Source organism: Sturnira hondurensis, unplaced genomic scaffold (genome assembly GCF_014824575.4).
Source record: "Sturnira hondurensis isolate 20B ecotype Veracruz unplaced genomic scaffold, ASM1482457v3 Scaffold0020579, whole genome shotgun sequence".
NCBI classification, from domain to species: Eukaryota; Metazoa; Chordata; class Mammalia; order Chiroptera; family Phyllostomidae; genus Sturnira; species Sturnira hondurensis.
This window is the reverse complement of record NW_028093210.1, coordinates 7114596-7136786: the sequence shown is the minus strand read 5'-3', so window position 1 is coordinate 7136786 and position 22191 is coordinate 7114596. Positions and strand designations below refer to the sequence as shown.

Here is a 22191-nt window from a genome sequence, read left to right as displayed (position 1 = left end):
CTCACACTCTGTATTTTTGTTTTTGCTGCTCATGAGAAAATTTATTCTCATGGTTGCAAAATGGCTGCTGTACTTCCAGATATCACACGTCTATTCCAAGTGGATCCAAAGATTTCTTCTCCTTAGCCTTTGTCTTTTTTCTTGGGAGAGCCCTTTTCAATAGAATCTGCTTACTACCTCATTTGTCAGGATTATGTCACATGGCTACCAGTGGCTGGAAGGTATCTAGACATGTGAAAGAGGAGGTGGCTCAAAATGATGTTGAATGAGCCATCCTATAGTACTTACAGTACTTCCTGAATACCCAAAGGGACAGACAGACAGGTAGCAAATAACTTCATTATTAAACAATCATTAATTACTATTGAGAATCTTATTGCTAAGACAGCATATGTTTTAGGGTGGGTTTCTTCTGAAGTAGACCCTGAGGTAGGGATTTGAGGAAAAGCAATTTTATTTGGGGGTGAGCCTAGAGTACACTGGTACAGGAGTAGGGACTTGAGATGGACAAGGGAAGAAAACCAATATGACACATGCCATTGAGCACATCACTCTGGTGGGCAATTGGGGCGCAATCCCATTGGGGACCTCGGCAGAACAGAGCTTTCTGTTCCCCTAAGGAGTGAATTAGCTGGACCTATTTATCCTCTAACTCCATTCATCCTTAGCTGTTGCTATGCACTTTAATTCCCTAATAATTCTAGCCTTCTTGCTTGGGGAGAAAAGTCCCCAAGTGGAGAGTCATGGGTATGCATGGGAGGATCCTGCAGGTATGAGTTGCATAGTTGAGTCCCTGAGTGGTGATGGCAGGGTTTTAACCACACCTGAATCAGCATGTCGTAAGAGCTTTTAACTTAAGTTGGGGTGTTAGCTAAGCCCTTTCCAAAGATGTGATTTTAAATGTAAGCCCCTCCCCCTGCAAAAAAGAGTAGGGATACCAGTGATCTAGTTAAAGGGGACAGTATGTGTGAGTATGGAGAGGAAGGAAAGAATTTCACCCATTCAAGGCCTGGGTATTAAGGCTGGGGAGGCAAGCAAGGCCTCAGGGCTGCAGCACTGCACAAATCCAGATCTCACTGATTTTTTAAAAAGTGTTCTTCTTTTTCCATCATGCTGTATCGTTCATATTGAAAGGTAATATTTCTTGCCAATATCTTTCTCCCTTCTGCCCTCCTCTTTCTTTAAAATATTTTCTCTTTACAGTCTTCAAATGCACTCCCCATCCTGCACTTCTGAAAGTCTTTTCTGCATATTTTAATAATAATATTTGTAGGACTCTGCATAAGTCACAAAGTACTTTTATGCTCATCATCTCATTCCACCCTCATAGTGACCTTCTGGGATTGGTAGGTATGAACATCCCCGTTTCATAGCTGAGAAAACTGAGGCTCAGAAGAGAGGCAACTTCTCTGGGCTTATACAGCCTGTAAGATGCTGATTTAAGATTCAACAGCAGTCTTACAATCTCTGTTGAATATTGTTCTCTGCAACACTAGTACCGAGCAGGATGCCTGGCTTTCATCCTAAATGTTGTAGTTTGTTTGGATTTTGCCTCAGGATCCTTCAGGTTTTCATTCTGCCTCTTTAGTTGACTGGCTGAATAACAGTATCACCTGATGTTTACTATGCTCCACCCTTCCCCAGATTCATAGAAAACCATTACTTTCTGTTCTTTTTAGAACAGAAGGTAACGGGCACAATTCAGGTAGACTGTATTAAACTCCTCAGGAAAAATAGAATGATGAACACCTACAAGGTCATCTATGGAGAGGGTGCCTGGAAGATCTTATGTAGATGAGGAAAATGAGGCCCAGTAAAGGGACATGCCCCTGCTGGGTGAAGGAGGGTCTGTTGTTTTTGTTTGCCTTTGTCTGTCTCTTCATTCTGTTAACGACACCTTGGTTTTCCTTTGAAGAGTCAGCAAGGTTTTCCAGACAAAATACAGGACACACAGTTAAATGTGAACTTTAAATTCAACAGCAACGACAAAAATAACAAGAAAGTAAAATTTTTTTTTAGTATTAGTATATCCCAATCATTGCATAGGATATACTTACGATAAAAATTATTCTTTGTTTATCTGAAATTGAAATTTAACTGGGTGTCTTATATTTGTATTTGCCTCACCTGGCACCCACATAACACCTCTTAGCTTAAAGGGCAGGTGACCCAGTCTTGGCTCATCATTGTATTCTATCCCTCTGATGCACAGAGATTTGTTTGGAGATGGGAATATGTCCAAAAGCAGGAAAATGAAGTTCGGTTTTGGAAAGCTTGTTAACCCCTCCTTTTGTTGGGGTTGCTGAGCTGTGTAAAGTAACCCCTGGGGCCCAGCAAATGATAGTCTGCTTGAGGAATGAAGCCAGGAGAGGGGAAAGCAACTGAGAGATGGGGATGGGGGGTTGGGGAGAGAGTGAGCGAGAGAGATAAGAGATTAACCTTTAAAGACACAATTGGGGGTCCAGCTTCATTGAATAGCTCCCTAATGTGGATGGAGCAGAAGACTGTTTTGATGATGGTGACTGGGTTGAAAGCAAAACCATCGGCAGTGATGGTTATGGGGAAGACCCATCTTCGTCAAGGTGGTGGATGAATGGGGTGATGGAGTGGAATGCTGTGCAGATTCACGGGAGGGGGGGGGCGTGTTCTTGCCTGTGACAGCTCTGTTCAGGGTGCTGCTGATGCTGCTGGTAATGAAGAGGAGGCTGTGATAATGAAGATTAAGGTAGTATTGGTAAGGGAGAATAAAGTGACTCGGAAGGAATAATTCTCAACCCCAGTCTAAAACCAAGTACTATCAAATGTACACCCAGCCCCCAATTTAAAACAAACTATTCACTTGACTCCCAGCTCACTGCCGGCACCACCCTAGCCCGAGACACCTGCATCTGCTGCTGCTTCGACGACAATGTCCTCTGAGATGGCCTCCTTGCTTCCTTCCCTGCCTGTCCCCCTGCAGTCTGTGCTCCACACTAAAGCGGGCCTGGAGGTGGACATTTCTACAAACGTACATTAGAGCAGTTCTCTTCTCTGTTCCGACCATTCAAGCAGCTTATACTTGGATCCAGACTCTCGATTACGACCTCAAGGCCAGCATTACCTGGTCCCTACGGGACTCCATTCCCCGTGATCTCAGTGCTCTCTACTTGCTCTGCTATCACCATGCCCTAGTCTGATTACTCTTCTTTCAGTTATTCTAGAATGTCCTACAATAAATCCTGCATCTCAATCTAATCCATCCCCTAGACATGACATGCCTTCACATCCCGCATGTCTCAGCATCAAGGTCACTTTCTGGAGTCTGGCTCTAAATGAGACATCCCCTCTGTTACTTTCTCTTATAGCTCCCCATTCTAAGCACATTTTGTTTAATAATTTTCTCTCTAATACATCAACTTTTGGGTCTTGGCACAATGTTTTCTTAGAACGTGCCACAGGAGTGCCTAGATTTTGACCTCTTGGTCATAAGGGCACCCTCCAGGGGCCTTTGGTTGCTGCAGTCCCTGAGGCTGGTCATCTTCAGCCTCTAAAAGGCTCCTCCAGTTATCCCTGCGTGCCGTACAAATAAGATTTCCTCTGTGTGCCTTCCTTTGAAGACTGGGAGGCCTACACCACACACTTCCTATGGGTAGGGTCTGTGTTTGGGTTGTTCATACCTATGTTTTTACCACACCCCATAGTGTCTGGCACACAGTGGGCACTCAAAAACTATTTCTTGAAAGAATAAAAGGTTTCATGATGGTGATGAAGATGGTGCAATTGATAAGGATGATGGTGATGATGGTTATGGTTGTGGTGATGGTGGCAGCCATGGTGATTAATTAAGACTTTGGTGGTTGAAACAATAGACTAAGAGGACCTGACCTAGACCGAGTCTTTAAAGAACTTGGGTAAAGAACCGGTCTGCCTTTTTCCTTTGTGGCAAACTTGGAAAAATCAACTGAAGGTAGATCTGGGGGGAAGGGTAACTGCAGCAGGACGAAGGGGGGCTGTTGAAGATTATCGGCAAGCTCGGGGACTGGCGGGCTCACAGCGCCCCTTCTTACTCCCTCAGTTTGTGGGAAGGCCACCCTCCCTCCCGCACACCACTCAGCCTCCTGCGTCTCGGGGCTGAACACGGAGGAGGAGGGGGCGCACCGTGGGGCGGGTGTGAAGCAGGAGCTATGGAAGGGCGGGCGAGGGAGGACCCCTGACACAGCGGGTGGGAAGTGGGGAGTTGAGGAGGCGGTGGGGGGGGTGGGGCAAGCAGGGCTGGGGTGGGAAGGGAGATCGGGGCAGACTGGGCAAGAGCTGGGGGTTCGTAGAGAGTGAGGCAGGGGATAAGAGGGGAATGGCCTGGAAAAGAAGTGAGGATGGGATGAGAGGGTGCTCTTGGGCTGGGTGTGTGGCCTGAGGGAGCAGGTGAGACTCTGAGGGGCGGAGCCAGGGACGGTGGGAGGGACTCGAGTCCCGGGCAGGGGTTCTAGACCCCAGCTGGGCGGTGCGGTCAGTGGAAGTGGGAGCTGGGTCATGCGGGTGCCCCTGGGTGCGTTGGCGGGCGCGGCGGCGCTGGCTGGGGCGCTCAGCTTCGTGCTTCTGGCGGCCGCCATCGGCACCGACTTCTGGTACATCATTGACACCCAGCGGCTGGAGCGCGGCGGCCCGGGGACTCAGGACGGTGCGTGGGGCGCCAACCGCAGCCAGCTCGAGCCTTTGAGCTCGCACTCGGGGCTCTGGCGGACCTGCCGCGGTAAGGGGCCCATGAGGACCCGGCCGGGGCTGCCAGCGCCCCCTGCGCAGTGCCCTACTTGCCGGGGGACCTGTTGCTGGGCGCGCACCCCTTCTCCAAGCCTCCAAAGCCTTAAACGCGGTGTCTGGGGGTCCGGGAGGGAGGGTGGTAGGCAGAGGATGCTGTCAGCATCCTTCTGAGAGGTGCTCCCCGCAAGAGCTCCCGGTAGGGGCATCTGGGGCCGGGTTCCCAACTCTGGGGCGCTAACCAATGCTTACTCTGCCTCTTCCAGTCCAGAGCCCGTGCGCGCCACTGATGAACCCCTTTTGGCAGGAGAACGTGACGGTCAGCGACTCTAGCCGACAACTTCTCAGTGAGTCCGGGGAGGGTTCATGGTGGGGAGACTCCAGGTCTGGCCACCAGTTTTGGAGTTTTTCTCCCAACAACGGGAGCGGGCAGGGCGGAGGGGGCGGCGGGGTTGTCTCTGACGGGGGCCAGAGGAGCCAGTGAGGTCGGGAGCAGCGGGTCCGGCCTCTCTTGCTCCACTCCTACCCTGGGGCGGTGTAGGATTTATTTGGCAAAGGTTGACTACAGGCTTTCTGTGCTCTGGGCACCGTGCTGATGATGACGACCGAGGCCTTGTCCTCTAGAAGCTCAGACCGCCTGGGGAGACAGATGCGAGCTTCCGCAGCTCCATTTCAGGGTGACGATCAGCATGACTGGTCCCAGAGAGACAACTAAACCAGGCTGAAGAGCAGAACGTTGACAAGAGGGGAGGTCTTATCCCATAGACCTTAAGGCACATCAGCCTTATTTGTAGCTTCGCTGTTGAGGATACAAAAGCGCTTGACTGTGGCAGGAGTGTGGCATTTGTCCCACAATTCTCAAGAGGAAACTCGGAGGCAGAGAACAGCCCCCTCCCTCTAGTGGCCCGTGTGTTCCGTCTTGGTCATGACTCATTTTCCAAGTGCCTAATTGGTCATGGCTCATTTTCCAAGGGCCTAGCCCAGTGCTTGGAACTCAGTGAAGGTGTAAGGACTGAATGCAAGAAAGCAAACAGGTTGAATGAACACTTGCAGAAGAAGAGGGAATAAATAGTTCCATTCACTGAGGCTTGTAGTGGGCTAGACATGTAGCCAAATCATCTGTCTTTATTTAATCCCCACAGCTTCCATGATCATCTTCACTTTTCCAGTGAGAAATCTGAGGCCCAGAGAAGTACCCTAGAAAGGATCTGATGAGGCAGTGAAGGCTGAGTTTCACAGACATTAAAAAATGTGGGCAGGTTTTGATAGACTTACCAAGGCTTGTCCCTAACTTGGCCCACTAGGGCTGACAGGATCCCTCTCCAACTCCATTCTCCCCTGTGGTCTTTCCTCTCCAACTGTGCTGGCCTTGGGCCAGTTCCTGGAACACGCCAAGTTTCTTCCTGCATGGGAACTTTGCACAGGCCATTCCCTCTACTTGGAGTCTGTCCGCTCCCACCTGCCAGCTTGACTTGGTCAAGTGCCTACTCCTAGTATGGGCTTTGTGACATTTTGGGGATGAAAATCTGATGCCCTCAGTAGACTGAACTTCATGAGTGTAGGGACCATGCCCCTCTGGCCACTGCAGAATCCCCAATATTTAGCACAGAGCCTGGCATAGAGTAGGCCTTAAAGCAAGGTTTGCTGAGTAGGTATAAGAGTGAATGCAGACTATATTATGTTAGAGATGGAACTCAATATATCTGTTGAATGAGTAAATGAGTAAATTAGTGAACTGGAACTATTTCACTGAAGTCCAGTGGTATAGTGGGAAATATTTAACAGTTGGTTCTCTGGGGAAGGGGGCCAGTCTTGATTTGTTGCATTTGCTAACTTCTGTCATGTAAATGTTTCTGCTGTGGCCAGTTCGAAGCTATCAACATAATGTCAGCTGGTTCACAAAATTCTTAAAAATGTAGCTGCCGGTTCTTGTGAGCTGATACGATCCAGTCCTAGCATACCACTCCATAAAGTCCCACCGAAAGAGACATCTTCCAGATATGTGGAATAGGTGGCATGTTGATGAAAGACAGAAGTACCATGGACTCTGTCCTCAGCCCCAAGCTGGACCAGGAGGAACTTTGGTTGTTCTTGGAGCACTGTCTCAAGAACAATCAAGAGTTCCTGCTCTTGAAGTGAGGGAGATGAGGGTCAAATCCCAGCTCAGTCCCTTATCAGGACTCTCTGGGAACCTCTCTGAGCCTCACTTTCCACATCTATCAAAACGAGGTGTAAAAACCATAAGTGGATGTGGTCAGGATTCCATGAACTAGCTGTGTGAAAAGCTTGGACCTCACAAGGTGCCTAGTTGTTGTGTGATGTCTATGCTGCATGAAAGAGTGATTCAATACAGAAGTACTAGACACATAGTAGGTGTTCAATAAAAGCAAGTCCTATTGACCATTTCTTCCAGCCTTTTGCAGATGCAGCCACATCTATGGAGTGCCAATTCTTTGCTGGGCTGGGTGCTAGCATTCAGCCTACTTGTCACATCTATGGATAAATTGGGTGGTTAACTACAGTTGGCATTGGTCTGGCTTGTTTGTGGAACTTGGTGATGCAATAACCTTGCATGCTCCAGGATTTTAAAAAATCAGGCAAAACTTACAGCCAGAATCTGTTCAATTATTCACCCTCTGACCTGGGTCTAACCCTGAGCTTTACTGCCAAGTAGGCATGTGACCTGGACAAGTTTCTCATGGGAAAAATGAGGATAACGTAATTTCTCTTCATAAGGATATTGCGAGGATGAAATGGGAGAGTGCGTTTAGAGAGCCTTAGGCAGTGGCTGGCCCCTGTAAGTGTGCCTTAAGTAGCAGCTGCTATTATTACCATTCTATCATCCATGGAAAAGAGCAGGATGCTCCTTCAGACTGTGTGCTTGCTGCAAATCACCCCTGGAGGAAGCTTTTTCCAGAAACTTTTTATCCCAAGAATGAATTCTGAATCTTGTTCAAGCTCTTTTATTATGTGAAGACATTTCATTACTTGAAGGACCTGCTGCAGAGACTGTGAAGGAGAGAGGCCAGCTGTCAAAGCAGCTTGTTTTCCAAGTCAGCTTCCTGGACAGACCCTAGTTGGGGTATATGATGAGAATCCTGGATTCATCCTCCAAGAAAGCCCAAGCAGGTAGATTACTTTAGTGCCCATTGAAAATCCACTTGGTCCTTCACATTAGCTCTGGGGATACCATGGCTTTGGTTCCTTGGTAAGGAACTGGAATAATTTTTGGTGGAGAGGGGTCATCTAATTCAGCACTGTGGAGTTAGAAGAGCCATAGTCTAGTTGTACCAGCAACTTTTGGTGGCAAGTGAGAGAAACTCAAATCATACTTGTTTAAATTTGTTTCCTAGTCCATGTAACTGGGAAGCTCAAACCTCTGGACTTTCAGAGAACTAAAACTCAGTTTCTTTCTTCTCCTCTATGGGCAATGTTTCTGCTTGGGTTCTATTTGCAAATACTCTCCAATCTTAGCAACCCAAGGAAAAGGAGGCTTTCTATTTCTCAATAATTCTGCAAAACTTGCAGGTAGGCTTCCCACTGGACCAGATTAAATCACATGCCCAGGTCTGAGCCAATCACTGTGGTAGAGGGGATGGGATGTGCTAATTGTTCGGGCTGTGTCATGTGCTACTTGTAACAAGGATAGGATCAGCCCATCCTATAGATAGATAAAGGCCCATCTTTTATCAGCTGTGTGACTTCTGGCAAGCCCTCTGCTTCCATGAACTGGCTGTTTTGAGATGAAATGAGGTCACATAAGCAAAGCACACAGTGCACATGGCACTGCACACAGTAGGAGCTCAATTAATATCTCCTCTTCCTAGTCTAAGTCATACTGCTTCCCTTAGCCTCAGGCTTGTCATCTGTAAAATGGAGCTAACTTTCACAACAATCCTATGAGGCAGGTACTATTGTTATTATCAATAACACTTTTCTAATGAGAAAACCAAGGCACAGAGAGGTTAGGTAAGTTATCAAAGATTGCATAGTAACTGGTAGATCTGGGACTTGAACCCAGGCAGTTTCCACCATTTTAGAATGATGCTACACTAAGTATAATTTCAGTATAATATAAGTATATTATGGTGCTACGACCAGAGGCCATGTCAGTCCAGAGGAGGAGCTCCTAGCCTGTTTCTAGGGTTTGGAGTCCCACTCTGCCACCTCCAGGCAGGCAACCAGAGATGAGGAGGAACAGTCAGTGCAGAGGTACAGGGTAGGATGGAGCCTGGTATGTCCCAGACACAGCTGGAAGGCAGAGTTGCTGGAGGGTGGGACAGAAAGTGCTTCTTAGACACACCTTTCGTCCTCCCCATGCCTTACCACCCTGTCATCCCCTAAGAGCCAGGAGGAAGGTCAGGCTGGTCATCCTACAGATAAGCACCCCAGACCCACAGGGATCAATGTCTTGCCCAACAGCAAACCGGTGGCAGAAGGGAGGGCTAGTGGGCTGACCTGGCTGTCCTCTGAGGAGGCGAGGTTGTGAAATCACAAGATTGGTTTCCCATGTTGCTGGGTGCTAGGTTGTTGTAATGGCATGGCCAATTAAAACCAGCCCTCCCACAGGGCCTGGGACCAGTCACTCACAGGAGATGAGGTGGCAGGGACAGACACGGAGAAGGGTGTGAGGACATAATGGTGTTAAGAGGCTGCCTGGGACCAGGAGGAAACTTAGTGCGATGCATGCATAGCTGTGCTGTAGGCAGGGAGGAGGGAGGGAGGAGGCAGCAGGTGCCTGGGGTCTTTGCTCCTCCAGGCATAACACGCCAGGCATCAGGGGGCCTGCCCTCTTGAAAGTCAAGTACACAGTCTAAACTAAAACAAAAGCCATATTCAAAGTAATTCCACTTCTTGGGATTTCCCATGAGAGACTTCAAAGAAGAGGTTTACCATACCGTTTTTGTAACATTGAAAAACAAGATGCAGCCTCAGTGCCCATGCGTGGAGTTATGGCCAAGTGTTTACATGTGTGTTATATTCATTCTATGGTGTATTATGTGTTCTCTAAAAGTAATCTACTAACATGGATAGAACACCAAGATATACTGCAGAATGAAAAAAGCACATTCAGAGGGTTGTGGGCAGTATGATTCCATTTGTTATCTCTCTCCCAGTCCCCCAGTATGATACCTTTTCAATGGGTATATGCCAAAGATTTAGGACATACCTTCCTTTTATATTCCACTAAGAAAGAAAACAACCCTGCTCATTATAAGTGTGAGATGCTGTGTGTGGTCAAATACATTCTGTTCTCAGATATGTTAAAGTGTGACCAAGTCTGCATCTCAGGGAAATAGGTAAATATATGGGAAGATGGGTAATTATATGGGAAGACACAGAAAAAAGACTGGAAAGGTGTGTCTCCAAGCACTGCTGGAGGNAGATTTAGGACATACCTTCCTTTTATATTCCACTAAGAAAGAAAACAACCCTGCTCATTATAAGTGTGAGATGCTGTGTGTGGTCAAACACATTCTGTTCTCAGATATGTTAAAGTGTGACCAAGTCTGCATCTCAGGGAAATAGGTAAATATATGGGAAGATGGGTAATTATATTGGAAGACACAGAAAAAAGACTGGAAAGGTGTGTCTCCAAGCACTGCTGGAGGTTCATTCTGAGAGGAAATGAGGAAAGGAGCTGGGGGTGGCCAAACAGGTTTTGTTTGAGTTTTTTCTCAGAAGAATGTTATATCTTGTTGTCAAGCCCCAAGAGGATGCTGTAGAGGTTAGATTTCTCCCGAGTGAGGTGCAGGTAACTATTTGTGACCCTGGCCTATCTCTCCAGCTGCAAGAGCAGAGATATGTATGTGCTTCTGGGTATCTCCTGCTTTAGTGTTTTCGAAAATTCTGCCCCTTCTTCGGGAACTTCTGCTTTTTCTTGCTGTTCAGTTAGTGCTTCCTCATTTATCCTCCAGGTCTTAGCTGTCTCCTTAACACCCAAGCCCTTCCTTACTCCCAGGTTGAGTTAGATACCCCTTGTCTGCACTCTTGCTACCCTTCGTCAGCCTCCTTCATTGTGTTATTCCAGATCTGACACTTCAGAGCTCTTCCATCTTGAGCCACTGACATCCATATGCACCTTGAACCCCAGTTTTCTCATCTGTGAAATGGGAATTAAAAAGTCCTACCTGGCAGAGCCCAAGGCCCTTGAGGACAGGAAGGAAACAATTATTCAAACATTCAAATGCAACAACAGCTTGGCAAAATCAGAGGATAATTCAATGGTCCAAATGACAGCTGAGAAAACAGGCTTTTGAGAGGTGATGTCATTTGCTTGGTAAGAGGTGGAGTCAGGATTTGAACCTAGCTCTTTGCTTGTAGAGTCCTGATCCTCCCATGTCACCACAGTGCATCTTGGAGACCATGAAGATGAATGGGACACAGTCCCTGTCCTCAAGGGGGCTAAGTTCTGGTGACAACAGACTCAAGGATAAATATTTACAAAAATTAAAAAAAACTTTCTTTCTTACCAGGCTTAATGGTACTGAATGTCTTTGAGCATTTCTCGGAGTCTCAAAGTACATTGACAAGGTTTGAAAATAAAGACAGTGACATTTCCCCTTGGGAAATGGTTCCTGAGATAGATGCTCGTTTGCTTCTGATGTTTCTGAAGGAGAGATATGTCCCTGTTGTCTTTAAGAGTAGAACTATGAAAACTATACTTGAACAATGATACAATTTTTTTAAAAAGAGTAATATTGCTGTTACTTAGCTCACCACCTGGGGGCTCTCTGACCTTGCAGGCATCGTGGGAGCCTGGTTTTCCCAACGTTCTGTGAACACGGCGGCAGTGGAGCAGTTACAAGTTCCCTCGGTGGGAACGTCTTTGCTTCTTTTTGGGATTGCTTTCTTTTTCACTTGTAACACAGCACTTTTTTGGTTTTGTTCTGTTTATTTGGATTCCACATATAAGTGAAGTCATTTATTATTTTTCTTTTTCTGGCTGACTTATTTCACTTAGCATAATACCCTGTGTGTCCTTCTATGTTGTTGCAGATGGCAAGATTTCATTCTTTTGTTATGGCTGAGTATATTCCATTGTATATGTGCACCATTCCTTTTTTTTACTATATTTTATTGATTATGCTATTACACTTTCCTGATTTTTCTCTCTTTGCTGTCCCCACCAAGCACCCTCAAGTCCCTCCGGCAATTCCCCACCTTTGTTCATGTCCATGGGTCATAAGTATATGTTATTTGGCTACTCCATTTCCTATACTGTACTTTATATCCCCATGGCAATTTTGTAACTATCTGTTTATACTTCTTAATCTCCTCACCTCTTCACCCATACACCCACACCCCCTTACCATATGGTAACCATCAAAATGCTCTCTGTATCCATGATTCTGTCTCTGTTCTTCTTGTTTGCTTAGTTTTCTTTTTTTTAGATTCAATTGTTGACAGATTTGTGTTTTTTTGTCATTTTATTGTTCATAGTTTTGATTTTCTTTTTCTTAAATAAGTCCCTTTAATATTTCATAGAGTAATGGTTTGGTGATGATGAACCCCTTCAGTTTTTTTCTTATCTGGAAAGCTCTTTATATGCCCTTCAATTCTAAATAATATCCTTTCTGAATAGAGCAATCTTGGCTGTAGGTCCCTGCTTTTCATGACTTTCAATATTTCTTGCCGATCTCTTCTAGCCCTCAGAGTTTCTTTTTAGAAATCAGCTGACTGACTTATGGGAACTCCTCTGTTGGTAATTAACTGCTTTTCTCTTGCTGCTTTTAAGATTCTTTTCTTTATATTTAACCACTGACATTTTAATTATGATGTGTCTTGGAGTGGGCCTCTTTGCATCCATCTTGTTTGGGACTCTCTGTGCTTCCTGGGCTTGCATGTCTATTTCCTTCACCAAATTAGGAAAGTTTTCTTTCATTATTTTTTCAAATAGATTTCCAATTTCTTGCTCTTTCTCTTTTATTTCTGGCACCCTTATGATAAAAATGTTGGATCTCTTGAAGTTGTTCCAGAGGCTGATTATACTTTTCTCATTTTTTTTTATTCTTCTTTCTCCTTCTTGTTCTGATTTATTGTGTTTTGCTTCCTTATGTCCTAAATCACTGATTTGATTCTTGGCTTCATCCACTGTACTGTTTTTTCCCTGTAACCTGTTCTTTATTTCAATTAGTGAATTGAAATAAAGAACAGGTTATTTATTTACAAATATAATAATATAAATATAATAAATATCCATTTCTGACGGGATATTTTTTGTGTCATTGAGGTTCTCATATAACATCTTTTTTATGTTCTTTGAGCATCCTTACAACCAGTGTTTTGAGCTTTGCGTCTGATATATTGCTAATCTCCATTTTCTTTAGCTTTTTTTTCTGGAGTTTTGATCTGTTCTTTCATTTGGGCCATGTTTCTTTGTCTGCTCATTTTGGCAGCTTCCCTGTGTTTGTTTCTATGTACTAGGTAGAGCTGCTATGACTCTGGGTCTTGGTAGTGTGGCCTAAAGTGGTATGTGTCCTATATAGTTCAGTGGCAGAGCCTCCCCTATTACCCAAGCTGCATACTGGAGGTGGGCTTTTCATGTGTTCTAGTACACCCTCCTGTTGTAGTTCAGCCTTGGTTTCTGTTGGCAGAGGAACTACAGGAATTTACCCAGGTCAGTCAGCTGCTAGGACTGGCTGTGACCACTGAACACCAACTTCTGCCCTCCATGGAAGATCAGCTGTGCAGGGGCAGGGTGGTGGTGCTCTGATGTGGTCTGTAGCTGTCCACTGGGTGCAGTAGCCCTGGGGTTTCCCAGGTGGTGCGGGCCAAGTTTAGCCCCCACCTGTGTTTTGCCCATGGCACTCTGCTGAGCTGTAAACCAATCTGAGATGGCTGCTACTAGTGCTGGGCTTGGAGATTCCCAGGTGAAGCCAAGCTGAGAATCTAGTCTGGCTGTTGCTAGTGCCAGGCCTGGAGCCACTTAGCAAGAGGTACTGAGGTTGAAGACTCACTGAGGCTGGCTGTTACTTGTTTGAGAGGATTTAGGAAGTTGTGAAGCATGGGCCAAGACCAGACATTCATATGGAGCTTGAGTAGGCCCATAAATTGGGTGGGGTGAAGTCTCTGAGGATCTCCAAGGTGGGTCAAACTGTGTAAGAGCCAGGTTGATGGAGTCTCAGATATGGCCCTAGCTTGCTGCCTCTGTGGGGGGGCAGGGTTTAGAAGAGGGACAATGGCTTCTGCTCGCCTTGATGACAGACATTTCAGTTTCTCCATGTATACGACTGGTACCTTTCAAGCTGCTACCCCAGTGCTGAAGCTTAGATGGAATGAGTCTGAGGTGAGTCCATGTGTGGGTTCTTTAAGAGGAACTGCTTGGGGTTCCAGCAGTTTCTTCCACTGACTCAGTCCCTGCTGGTTTTTGCAGCCAGAGGTTGTGTGGACCTATCTTCCTGGCACTGGAACCCTGGCTGGGGGGCCTGGAGTGGGGCTGGGACTCCTTGTTCCTGAGGTTTCTCTCCCAAGTTTTCATGTGAGTGTGGGACCAGCCTGTTCCCCATCTGTGCCCCTCCTAACAGTCTAGATGGATGTGATTTCTTTAATTTTGTAGTTGTCAAACTTCCATTCAGCTCAGTTTTGTATGGTTCTGAGTGGTGGTTGTTGTGTATTTTAGTTGTAATTTTGATGTGATTGTGTGAAGAGGCAGGTCCTGTCTGCCTGTGCTGTCACCTTCACCACTTTTTTTTATCTGTTTGTCTATCAATGGACACTCAGATTGCTTCCGTGCCTTGGCTACTACTAGGAATGCTGCAACAAACATGGGAGTGCATACGTTTTTTTGAATTAGTATGTTGGGTTTCTTCAGATAAATACCCAGAAGTGGAATTGCTGGGTCATAAAGCAGTTCCATTTTTAAATTTTTGAGGTATGTCTATACTGCTTTCCACAGAGGCTGCACCAATCTGTTTCCCACCAACAGTGCAAAAGCGTTCCCCTTTCTCCACATCCTCGCCAGCACTTGTTTGTTGATTTATTGATGATAGCCGTTCTGACAGGTATGAGATGGTATCTCATCATGGTTTTAATTTGCATTTCTTTGACAGTTAGTGACATTGAGCATCTCTTCATATGGGTATTGGCCATTTGTATGTCCTCTTTGGAGAAATGTCTATTCAGGTCCTCTGTTCATTTTTTTAAAAAGCTGAATTTTTATTTTTGGTTCTTTATATATTTTGTATGAGTTCTTTATATATTTGGGGCATTAACCCTTTATCAGATGTATCATTTGCAAATATTTTCTCCCATTCAGTAGGTGTCTAGTAACAAAGCATTTTTGAGTCAAAAAGATCTCTTGCATTTGGGCACACACTTGCCCTTGATGAAACCATGACCTGCCAACATTATTATTAATATTAATTTTACAGAGTACTCTTAGCTATTATCTGTTGAGTTCCTACTGCAAATTGTAATGGATGGAAAGGTGTCACCCCTCCCCCCATCAAGATAGGTCCACATCCTAACCTCTGGTACCTGGGAATGTGAACTTATTTGGAAGAAATGTCTCTACAAATGTAACTAAGGGTCTTGAGAGGACATCATTCTGAATTAAATTGGTGGGCCCTAAATCCTATAACAACTGTCCTTGTAAGAAAAGGAGAATCACACAGAAGAGAAGATTGTATGAATATGGAGATGGATATGGAGGGAGGCTGCCCCAAGTCAAAGAATATCAAAGATTGCCCGAGTATCAAAAGAAAGATTGTCAGCAACCACCAGAAGCTGGAAGAGGCAAGGAAGGATTCTCCCTGAGAGCTTCTGGAGAAAGTGTGGTCCTGCTGACAACTTGCTTGTGGACCTGAGGCCTCCAGAGGCGTGAGAGAAGAAATTCCTGCTGCGGCCCTGGCTGGTGTAGCTCAGTGGATTGAGCGCGGGCCTGTGAACCACACAATCGCGGTTCGATTCCCAGTCAGGGCACATGCCTGGGTTGCAGGCCAGTTCCCGGTTCCCGGCAGGGGACAAATGAGAGGCAACCATACACTGATATTTCTCTCTCTCTCTATCTCTCTCTCTCTCCTTCCCTTCCCCTCTAAGATAAATAAATAAAATCTTAAAAAAAAAAGAAATTCCTGCCGTGTTTAAGACACCTGGTTTGCAGTAACTTGCTGCAGCAGCCTAGGAAGCAGATATGGCCCCAGCACACAAAGAGGCGCCCCTCCACTCTCTACCCTGGTTTTCCACGTCATTATGCTTATTTCCAAGTTTGTAATTATCCTCTGTTTTCTTGCTAGTCTCTCTTCTGTACTGAGGGCAGGGACCTGGTCCACAGCGGTGTCCCCAGGCTCCGTGGTAGAGCTTAGCCCTTATCAGAGGCCTATAGGCATTTGTTTCTACTGAGATGTGGTTGGAGATGGGTACATACCCAAAGAGAATGAATTGTTCCAAGACTGCAGTTCTGAAAAATTAAGAAGTAACAAAGACACATGAAAAAAAATAGCTAAACTGAATTTCAGCGGGGGATCTTACAACTCTCCCAAAGGGAGCCTGTTCTTACCAGGCTTTTAATTGAATACGTACATCAAGTCAGCTTGTATTGTGTCTGGAGACCCTGCATGCAGGCGTCAAGGCTGAACCAGCTCTGGGAAACCTCATTAATTTCTAAATGAGAAATGATTTCATTTCTCAGCCATCATGTGGAGGCAGGGCCATGCAGGCTCCGGGCCTTTGGAACCAGGTTTTCATACCGGCTCTTTGCTTCTTTGCCTGAGAGTTTTCTTTAAGAGAGGAAGGAAGGAAAGGGAGGCAGGCAGGGAGAAAGAGCATAGGTCTTGTCTGCTGAATCACATTTCCTCCTGTGACAGTCTTGGGAGGGAGATCGGTGTTTTCTTGAGTCACCGTGGACAGTGGTGTTTAGGGGGTTGAAGACAGAGCGATCTGGCCACACTGAAAGTCAGACTGAGTTACTGTCTTCACCTTCTCTATTGTTGGCTGGCTTGTGATTTAAATAGGACTCACTGTACAGGACGCAAACCGAATGCCTTACATTTCTGTGTTGCCCCATCGTCCTTAGACATATTGTCCTTATGACAATACCATGAGCCAGATATCATTTCCTCCCTCTTGTGGATGTGGCCACAGAGCCCCTGAGGAATTAAGGGGCGGGTTGCTCAGGGGCTTTTTGGCCACTTCATCTCCTTGGGCGTTTCTTCTTACTATCTGCTGGCCAGAAACACATGATCCTGCCTAATCAGAGGTCCTGGGTAGTGCAGTCTTCTTCGGGTCTAGGAAGGAGACACTGGTAATCACTGGTAATGTCCATGAAAAGCACCCAATTGGTTTTAGCATAGTAACATCCCTACCACAAGATACATGACCTTTGTAACCATATTTTTTCAATTTACTTCTTGACAGAATTGGGTGTGGTAGGAGTGGAGCATCAAGAAGGCAAAGTTTACAAAACACATATTTAAAAATATGTTCTGTCACTCTCTCCTTTTGTCTGTCTAGCATGCACACACATGCACACATGCACACACACACGAACACACCAGAGCTTCATCAGGGAACACAGGTGCATCCTAAGTACATTGGGGGAAAAAAAGAAACTGCCATATTTTTATTGCCTTAGAGCCACACTGTCTAGCTCTTCATTAATTAGGTCAATAAACACCCGTTGAACACTCACCACATCTTAAGAGCTCTACTAGACACTCAGGGATACTGTTCTACAAAAGGAGACAAGATCTGGCTCATTAAGGAAATCACAGCCTAACCGGTGACACCAAAAAGTGACTTAGATGCCTTCAACCCTAGGAAACACATGCCAGGACAGGGTGACCATGGGAGCTGAGGGGGTACAGAGAAGGGGACAGTGGCAGGCATGGGTGTAAAGAAAGATTTCTTGGAAGGAATGCGCCTTCACTTCCTTTGAAGGATGAGAGGAACATATTTATTTTCATGCCTATCTTCTTACCAAAAAGATTTAAAGAGGTCCGGTGCCCAGCTCATGGTAAATGACCAAGAGCTATTTGGTAAATGAATGAGTAGTGAAAAAGAACTTTGCAATTGTTTCCCTTTCTGCCTTGGCTGCTGGGAAGCTCAGAGCCAAAGTGAAGGCAAATGTTTAGAACTTGAGATCTTGAAACCCCAGACTTCCTCCATCCTTCTCTCCACCCGAGCCTATCTCATCATGGGTCTTGACTTTCAAAAAATTCATTTTCTACTTTCTGGTTTGTAATGCAAGTTCTGGTCATGTCTTGCAGTGTAATGTATCACTCTTGTCCATCATTCCATGCCCCTCTCACTGGCTTCCCCCAGGGGCCCCATCTCCCCAGGTGCACTCCCATCATGGACTTTGCACCTGCTCCTCCCTTGGCCTGTGACCTCTGCCTTCTTGCCCTTCATGATGCATAGCTTCCCCCCTCACCTCTTTCAGATCTTTACTTGAATGCCACTTTCTTCATAAAACCCCTGCCCTAACCCCCTCTCTGCTTCATTCACTTCCCTCTGCAGGCCATTGGTCACCACTTTTCAACTTTGTCACTTATTTATTTGTTCACTGCTTGACCCAACTCACTAAATATCAGCCCTGCGAGGGAAGAAGTGTTGTGTGTTTGTTACTGAACCAGCCATGCCAATGTGCCTGGCACAAAGTATGCACTCAATAAACATGTACTGAGTGAATTAGCGAATGAGCAATAACCATACCTACCTCACAGGAGGCATGAGGATTAAGTCTGATGCTTATACAATACAAAGCCTCAGTAACTGTTATTGTTATTATTATTCCAAGTAGTAATGGCAGGGTTAATTCCCCTGCCCGCTGGCATTTGGGTTCAGGCCCATAGGAGGTGCTCAGGAAATGTTTGTTGACTAACTGGAGGATGTTCATAACACTTCTCTGCCCACTGTCTTCCTTCCTCTCCTCAGCCATGCACGGGACCTTTGTGATTCTGCTTCCGCTCAGCCTGATCCTGATGGTGTTTGGGGGGATGACAGGGTTTCTGAGCTTCCTCCTCCGTGCTTCCCTCCTCCTCCTGCTCACAGGGATCCTCTTCCTCTTTGGAGGTGGGTGCCCACCCTCCATGGGGCCCAGGCTCCAGGAGGGGTATGCATGAACCTCAGCAGGGGAGAGCTCCTGGGTCCCATCTGGGCTCAGTTTTCCCACCTGTGATATCCTAGCCAGAAGGGGTGAGCTATTTCCAGCCCAAGGCCCCTGGATCCGTGGCCCCCAGAGAGGAGCAGAGGGGGTCAAGTGTGACTTGACCAGAGAAGCCACACTTAGAGAGCTTCCGCTTTAGGCTGTAGGTGTCAGGAGACCCTCCCTGCAGCCGCCTCACTCTCATGGGCACCTGTCGTTCTGACAGATACTGCTTTGATTGATTACAAAACTGGCAATACTGTTTGGCTGGCTCCATCTCTTGGAGATGGACCCAGCACATGGCTGGGTGTTCTTAGATCCCACTTCCTGTGTGCTTGAAATCGCCCCTGCTTTCAACAAGAACTGAAGCAGTGATGACACACACACTGAGAATCCGCGGGGGGAAAAGTAAAAGGAATGAGCAGAGGTGGAAATATTGTGAGATCTCCACCAACCACCACTGTTATTATTAGTATTGGTGTTAATAGTCCCCCAACGGCTAAGTCTTGACCCCTGCACTGCCCAGTGGAACTTCCTGTGATGGTAAAGTTCACTGACCTGCACTGTGCAGTGGGGGAGCCACAGACCAGGCTGTGGAGCACGTGGCCATGGTGGGTGCCAATGAAGGGCTGCGCTGTTTGCTTAAATGAAACTTGAACAGCCACATGTGGCCAGTGGCTGCTGGAATGGAGAGCACAGCTCTAACGGCTTATCTTTGAAGATGCACCTTGTACCCTGCGCTGTCCTGGGTGCTGGGGAAGCCAGGATAAGGCCCCTGGAACTCCTATCTTGTTGGGACAGACATACATTAGTTAAGTCATTTCACAAATAAATGCACAATTGCAGGTCTGAGCCAGGCAGTAACAGAGGGCTATGTGGTTCTGTGAGGCCACAGGGGGGATTTGACCAGAATGGACATACAAGCTGAGATGTGGGGAGGGAACCGAGTTAATTGATGGCAGGAAGAGGGGAAGGGAAGCGGGATGTGGGGTGTATGGGGCACTGGGGGGCACTGTGGGCAGAGGCCTCGGGGTAGTGGGGAGGATGGAGCTGGGAGAGGGCAGTGTGGCTGGGCAGGGTGGGGAGGAAGACAGTGGTGCTGAGGGCTGATCTGCTTTCCTTGGTCTCCCTGCAGCCCTGGTCACCCTCGCCGGCATCAGCATCTACATTGCGTATTCCGCTGCCGCCTTCCGGGAGGCGCTGTGTCTCCTGGAAGAGAAGGCCCTCCTGGACCAGGTGGACATCCGCTTCGGCTGGTCCCTGGCTCTGGGATGGATCAGTTTCATCGCCGAGCTGCTCACTGGGGCAGCCTTCCTGGCAGCGGCCCGCGTGCTCAGCCTGAGACGCAGGCAGGACCAGGCCATCTGAGCCTGGATGCCTCGTTGTGGTGGGAGGGAGGCTGACTTGGGGCCTCATGGACCCACCTTGGTGGGCTCTGGCCTCCTGAGCCATCAAGACCACCAGTGGAGGCCAGGCTATGGACTGAGCTCCGGACCTGGCTGTCATCCCACAGCCTGTGCTGCACGAGGCCGTGTGTGCTGTGGGCTGGAGGAGGCCGAGGGAGTGCAAATCAGTAGATTAACAAAAACAAATGCTCACTCATAAACAGAACGTTACAGATTACAAACTCCATGTGCCTGCTCTGGCTTCATTTCATCCTCATCTCTGCCCTGTGGATCACTTTCTCTTCTTTGTTAAGGAAATGGGAGACCAGAGAGGTTAGGTGAGTTGCACAAAGATGCCCAATGAGCTAGTGGCATATTCCTCCATCCAGAACAGGGCTCAATCCTTTATCATAGCTTTTCTGAACAGGTTCATGGCTAGATGTGGTTACCCTGTGTGACTCAGATAGGTTAACTGACCAATGACACAGAGAGAAAGGGATACAAATATAACTGAAATTCAGTTCTGCCTGATTCCAAGATGACTTTCTTTCCACTGCTACCAATTCCGGAGCCACTCAACTTTCTGTCTGTGTTTGAGTTAGGACATGGCTGCTGCTTCCTGTGTAGTCTGGAAGAGTGTAGACTGAGTGGATTGCTCACAAAGCCCATCCTGGGTAAGTGAACATGGTTGCAAAATCAGTTACTAGGCTGGGGAAAAGAAATGGAAAATTTTTTTCTCCAAGTGAGGGCAGCCATGCTAGTGAAAATGTGGTCTTTTATGCCATCTGCTGGTCATATTATGAAACTGCGCCAGAGATATGCTTCATTAACTAGTCCCCATCCCATGCTTTCAGCCCTCTGGGTGCCTAGCAAGGACTGGGGCAAACACTGCAAGGCAGGGGTTCTCAGCTGGGGCGATCCCTGCTCCCTCCAATCTGAGACATTTGTGTGGAGACATATTTGGTTGTTACAACTGCAAATGGGTGCTACTGGCATTTAGTGGGTGGCAGCTGGAGATGTGGCTCCACATTCTACAGGTCAGGTCGTAGGACAGCTCTTGCAATGAAGAATGGCCCAGCCCCACATGTCAGTGGTCCTGATGTTGAGGCATTCAGCTGGGGTGATGAGAATTTGTAAGAAAAGAGACCGTATGTGTGCCCACGGAACTGACAACTCATGGAAAAGAACCCCATTCATTCAATAAATATTTACTAAACACCTACTATGTGTCAAGAACTATTCTAGGGTCTGGGGGTGTGCTGGTGTGGGTGGATGGAAAGATCCCTGCTCTCACTAACCTATATGGGGACAGGTGATAAACCCATGAACCAGCAGTACCTATGGGAGGTTTGGATAGTAATTAGTGTTGTGAGAGCATAAAACTGGCTCATGAGATGGAGGGCGGCTGGGAGAGACACTTTGGCCAGGCAGTCAGGAAGGGCCTCTTGGAGGAGGAGGCATTGTGCTGAGACCTGGATGAGGAAGCTGCTATGTGGGGAAACAGCAGATCAGGAAGGTGAATGCAAAGGCCCCGAGCTTGTAACAGGTTTTTGTGTTTGAGGGAAAGGAAGGAGAGTTGAGGGAGAGTGATGGGAGGTGAAGTGCGAGAGGTGAGGAGGAGGGGGAAAGGTGGGAAGGGAGTGCATGGTAAGGAGATGCTGATGATTGAGCAAGCTTTGGAATACTCCATTCTGTTCCATTCCTTTTCCTGCCGTTGAGATTGTATTTAGAGAGCAGTGGGAATCTATCTACAGCAGGGGTGTCAAACTCATTTTTACCGAGGGCCACATCAGCCTCCCGCTTGCCTTCAAACGGCCGAAATAATTTTAGGACTGTATGGATGCAAGTACTCCTTAACTGATAAGGAGTTGAAATTACACTTGGCTCCTTGAAGGCAAGTGGGAGGCTGATGTGGCCACTGGTGAGAATGAGTCTGACACCCTTGGCCTCCAGGTTTCCAGCAGCCGGTAAGGAGGTGCACAGGTG

General features: G+C 46.9%; 1 protein-coding gene across 4 annotated transcripts; it reads left to right on the top strand.

Annotated features, from left to right (window-relative positions):
* The first annotated feature begins 4466 nt into the window (after nucleotides 1–4466).
* Nucleotides 4467–21357, top strand: TMEM114 (transmembrane protein 114). Of its 4 annotated transcripts, none has more exons than XM_037029934.1 (4): nucleotides 4467–4657; nucleotides 5001–5081; nucleotides 18610–18747; nucleotides 19956–21357. In XM_037029934.1, exons 1-4 carry the CDS (start codon nucleotides 4510–4512, stop codon nucleotides 20186–20188), a joined length of 600 nt encoding a protein of 199 aa, XP_036885829.1. In that variant the 5' UTR covers nucleotides 4467–4509; the 3' UTR covers nucleotides 20189–21357. The 4 variants fall into 4 exon arrangements, with proteins under 4 accessions (XP_036885829.1, XP_036885828.1, XP_036885830.1 ...); XM_037029933.1 differs by having other exon boundaries at nucleotides 4467–4729; XM_037029935.1 differs by lacking the exon at nucleotides 18610–18747 and having other exon boundaries at nucleotides 4467–4729.
* Nucleotides 21358–22191: the final 834 nt, after the last annotated feature.

Bases quoted from the DNA above. Each gene is read 5' to 3' on its own strand.
- TMEM114 (XM_037029933.1), top strand. From the start codon at position 4,510: ATGCGGGTGCCCCTGGGTGCGTTGGCGGGCGCGGCGGCGCTGGCTGGG. The intron at 4,730-5,000 runs GTAAGGGGCCCA...TGCCTCTTCCAG, and splicing joins GCTCTGGCGGACCTGCCGCG to TCCAGAGCCCGTGCGCGCCA. The intron at 5,082-18,609 runs GTGAGTCCGGGG...TCCTCTCCTCAG, and splicing joins CTCTAGCCGACAACTTCTCA to CCATGCACGGGACCTTTGTG.